Below are 4,569 nucleotides of genomic sequence, written 5' to 3' on the forward strand. Positions count from 1 at the left end.
GGCCCGCGCCGCCCGCGGCGGCCCCCGCGGCGCGCGCGCCCACGGCGGCGCGCGCGTCCCGGGGCCCGCCGCGCGCCGCGAGCGTCGCGAGCACCTCCGCGGCGGCGGCCGCCGCGGAGCCCTCCGCGGAGAGCGCCGCGGACCGCTTGCCCGCGGCGACGGCCGCGAGCTCCTCCTGCGCCGCGACGAGCGCGCCCCGCGCCGCGCCCCGCGCCGCGCAGCGCTCGCGCGCGCGGCTCGCGAGCGCCGCGAGGTCCTGCGCGGACATCGACCGGTGAGCTCGGGGCCGAACGTCGGAACCCTCGAGCTCGGTCGATTCGGCTGATTTTTGGACGAATCGTGTTTTCTCTCGTCGAGTGCTCGAAGCACGGCTGAACGGTCGCATACGCGCACATTTTGAAGTCGGGTTGAAGATTTGAGTTCCGCGCGGGCGAGCGCCGCGCGGTCGCGGCCCGAGAGGCCGTCGCCCTTCTCCGGCGGCGGCGGCGCGCGGCAGACCGCGGCGAGGAGCGCGAGCGCGCCGTGCTGGCGCGACGCCACGTCCTCGCCGAGCCACGTGCCGCAGGCGTCGAGGGCGTCGCAGCACGCGTCGACGGCGGGGAGGGCCCTGGCCCGCGGCGCCGGCTGGCCGACGAGCGCCGCGAGGGCGAGGAACGGCGCCGGCCTGCCCTCTTTGAGGCGCAGCAGCTCCCGCGCAACGGGGTCCCCCTGGCCCGCGAAGCAGCTCGCCGCCATCAGCTAGCTGCTGGACGGGCTGCCCCATGATGTCGGGCCAAAAGCCATGCTGCTGGACGGCAGCATCATCGGCCGCGCAAGGGAAACATCATGAAGATGCATTAGGCGAAGCCCGAGTGATGGCCGCTTCCAGCCCCCATCGATCGGTGTTGCTTGCCGGCGCGGGCGCCGCGGCAACGGTCGCGGCGCTGTATGGCTACTGGTACCGAGCCGCGCACCGCGCGCCTGAAGCCGACGCCGCGGAAGCCTCGAGCTCCGCCGCGGAAGCCTCGAGCGCCGCCGCGGCGTCCTCGGACGCGCCCGCCGGCGCGCCGGGCCTGCCGGCGGGCGTGGCGGCGCCGGCCCTGGCCGCCGGCGACGCGGCGGCCATCGCCGCGCGGCTGGGCTTCGTGCCGACGAACCTGCTGCGCGTCGCCGCGCGCGACGGCGCGGGGTCGCCGCGCGTGCTCGAGCTGTACCCGCTGCGGCGGAGCGACCCCGGCGGCCGGCGGCGGCCGGCCAGGGGCGTCCAGCCCTGGCCGACGACCTTCTGGCTCGTCGACGGAAACCTGAGCGACCGGCTCGCGGCCCTCGAGCGCCGCGGCTACGTTGGCCGCCTCGAGCGGCGGCTCGCGGCGGCCGGCGGCGCGGACGCCGCGGCCGCGCGCGCCGCGCACGCCGCCGCGGGCGAGGCGCGCTGGGCCGCGCTCACGGACGCGGACCGGGCCCTGGCGCGCGCCCGCGGCTGGGAGCCCGCGCTGCGGCGCGTCGGCGTCGCGGGCATGCGGCTTGGCACCTCCGTCAAGTGCCTCCACGCCTACTACGCGTTCCACCTCGGCGCGCGCGACGCGCCGGGCGTCGCCGGCGTCGCCGGCGCCTGGGGGCCCGTCGGCGGCTGGATCCACGACCTCCTCGAGCGCCGCGCGGACGAGGCCGACCTCGGCGGCGACGGCGACGGCGACGACGCGCCGCTCGACACCGGCCGCGCGGGCGGCCGCGACCGGCGCTGGCGCCGCGAGCGCGAGCGCGCGGCCCTCGACGCGCGGCGGCGCGACCGCTGCGCCCCGTGCGCGGCGTAAATGTTTTTTTCAGCGACATCGTGGCTTCAACATTGAAGTTTTGAGAGAGGAGCTATGGCTTGCTAGAGTCGCCGCGACATGTCGGCGCTGCCGACGCGGGTGCACGTGCTCGGGTGCGGCGCCCTCGGGTCGCTCGTCGCCGCGCGGCTGCAGGCCGCGGGCGTGCCCACGGCCGTCGTGCTGCGCAAAGGGTCGCCGCGCTGGCGGTGCGTGCGCGGCGACGGCACCGTGGGCATCGCCGTCGCCGAGGCCGACGGCGGTACGACGCGCGTCGCCGTCGCCGCCGTCGACGGCGTCGACGCGGCGGCGCCGTCGCCGCGCGTCGTCGTCTGCACCAAGGCCTACGACGCCGCGGCGGCCGTCGCGGCGGCCGTCGGCGGTCGGCGCGACGCGCGGCTGCTCCTCCTGTGCAACGGCGCGCTGTCGCTCGGCGGTGTGGACGCGCGCGCGGCCGCGGGCGCGACGACCCACGGCTGCTACGAGCGCGCGCCCTTCGACGTGCTACACGCGGGCCCGGGCACGGTCTGGGTCCCCCGGGGCGGCTTCGCGGCCGCGCTTGGCGCCGCGGCGTCGCTCAACGTCGTCGCGCTGGGGCCGGACGACATGGCGGCGCGGCTCTGGCGCAAGCTCGCGGCGAACTGCGTGCTCAACCCGCTCACGGCGCTCCACCGCTGCGACAACGGCGCCGTTCTGCGGGACCCGGCCCGCCGCGACGTCGCGGCGCGGGTCCTCGCCGAGGTCGCGGCCGTCGCGCGCGCCGACGGCTGGCCGGGTGCGACCGCGGGCGACCTCGCGGCCGCCGTCGACGCCTGCGCCGCGGAGAACGCGGCCAACTTCTCGTCCATGTACCAGGACTGCAAACGCGGCCGCCGCACGGAGGTGGACCACCTCGGCGCCTGGGTCGCGGCGCGCGGCGCGGCGCTCGGCGTCGACGCGCCGGAGAACGCGCGCCTCGCGGCCGACGTCCGCGCCCTCGAGCCATGGGGGGACTGAGGGGGGACGCGTCGCGTGCTTCAAGGCCGCTTCAGCGTGGCAGCGAGCACTTCTGGTGAAGGAGTTGAGGCCGGCTCGGCTCGCCAAGGTAAAAATTTTACCCCACGAACCCCCCTGGATAAGCGACGTGCCGGACCGCGAGCTGCGCAGAGCTCTGGCGCGCGTTGACGCGCGTGCAGGCCTCTCTCGCAACACATGCAGCGCTGGGAGCGCGCCGGCGAGGGCGCGTGGGCGGCGCTCGAGGAGGACGCGGAGGGCCGCCTCGTCGACGGCGGGCCCGGGTCGCGCGACGGCGGCGGGAAGCGGCGGCGCGTCGGCGGCGGCGCCGGGGGCCTCGCCCGGGGCCTCATCCGCTACGTCGCGCTCGTCGTCGACGGGAGCGCGGCGGCCGGCTCCGGGGATTTAAGGCCGAGCCGGCTCGCTGCGTGCTGCGCCGCGGGCGCCGAGTTCTTGGCGGACCTCTTCGCGGGCAACCCCTTCAGCTCCGCGTGCGTCGTCGACGCGCGCGACGGCGCCGCGAAACTCGCGTCGCCGCTGTCGGGCGCCGCGCGCGCGCACGCCGACGCGCTCGCCGCCGTCGGCCGCGCGGCGCCCGCGGGCGCGTTCTCGCTGCAGCGCGCGCTCGAGGCCGCGGCCGCCGCGCTCGAGGCCGCGCCGGACTACGGGTTCCGGGAGGTCGTGGTCTTGTCGAGCTCGCTCGCGACGCGCGACGCGGGCGACCTCAACGCCGTCGCCGCGCGCTTGGCCGCGGCGAAAATCCGCTGCCACGTCGTGAACCTCGCCGCGGAGACCTACGTCGTGCGGAAGCTCGCGGATGCGACGGGCGGCGAGTTCGCCGTCGCGCTCGACGCGGGCCACCTCGCGGCGCTCCTCGGCAACCGCGTCGAGCCGCCGCCGCTCGCCGCGGACGACGCGCGGCTCGCGGGCGAGCCGCCGCCGCTCGTCGACATGGGCTTCCCGCGGCTCCGGGTCGAGCCCGCGCCCGCGCTCGCGTCCTCCGCCGGCGGCGCGCCGGCGTGGCGCGCGACGACGCACGCGTGCCCGCGCTGCGCGACGCGCGCCGCGGAGCTGCCCGCGGCCTGCGCCGTCTGCGACCTCCCGCTGGTCTCCGCGCCGCACCTCGCGCGGAGCTACCACCACCTGTTCCCGGTGGCGGCCTTCCCCGGCCGGGTAGCCGAGGACGGGGCCTGCTTCGCCTGCGGCGGCGGCCTCGCGCCGCGCGCCTTCGACTGCCCGGCCTGCGGCGCCGCGTTCTGCGGCGACTGCGACGAGGCCGTCCACGCGGCGCTCCACGTCTGCCCGGGCTGCGGCTAAAAAAACGGGGCGGCGCTAGTAGTAGCTCGGGATCGTCGTCCCCTGGCGGCGGATCGCGTCCGCGACGCGCGGCGACGCCGGCAGGAAGTCCGCCGCGCGCGACCGCGGAGTCCGCGGCGCGCGGCGCCGCGCGGCGCCGCGGAGCGCCGCGACGCCGGCGGCGAGGACCGCGAGGTGGTGCCGCCGGAGCGCGGCCTTGAGCCGGAAGAGGCCCCGGTCCACGTTCGCCGCGCGGAGCGCGGCGGCGACGTCCGCGACGAGGCGCTTCGTGGCCAGGCGCTCCTCGCGGCGCGTCGCGTCGCGCGCGGCCGCGGCCGCGGCCGCGCGCGCGGCGTCGACGCCGCCCTCGAGGGCCGCGGCGCGCGCGACGGCCGCGGCGCACGCGGCGCGCGACGCCGCGAAGCCGCGGTTCGCGGCGCGGAGGTCCGTCGTCGCGGCCATCGCGCGCGCCTCGGCCGCGGACGCGCGC

At 78.7% G+C, this 4,569-nt stretch overlaps 2 protein-coding genes across 2 annotated transcripts in view; one reads left to right on the forward strand and one right to left on the reverse strand.

Moving 5' to 3' along the window:
* The window catches only part of AURANDRAFT_62333 (hypothetical protein), a gene marked incomplete at both ends in the record, with an annotated part of 3,178 nt that extends 2,910 nt beyond the window's left edge, over positions 1-268 (reverse strand). Inside the window, one exon of the mRNA XM_009036260.1 lies at positions 44-268. Coding sequence (XP_009034508.1) covers positions 44-268 — 225 coding nt within the window. The remainder of the gene's footprint in view (positions 1-43) is intronic.
* A 2,713-nt stretch (positions 269-2,981) lies between these two features.
* Positions 2,982-4,100, forward strand: AURANDRAFT_58771 (hypothetical protein; the record flags this gene model as incomplete). The annotated part of the gene is made up of 2 exons (XM_009036160.1): positions 2,982-3,728; positions 3,762-4,100. 2 exons carry the CDS (start codon positions 2,982-2,984, stop codon positions 4,098-4,100), a joined length of 1,086 nt encoding a protein of 361 aa, XP_009034408.1.
* Positions 4,101-4,569: the final 469 nt, after the last annotated feature.

The sequence above is a fragment of the Aureococcus anophagefferens genome (genome assembly GCF_000186865.1).
Source record: "Aureococcus anophagefferens unplaced genomic scaffold AURANscaffold_4, whole genome shotgun sequence".
NCBI classification, from domain to species: domain Eukaryota; class Pelagophyceae; order Pelagomonadales; family Pelagomonadaceae; genus Aureococcus; species Aureococcus anophagefferens.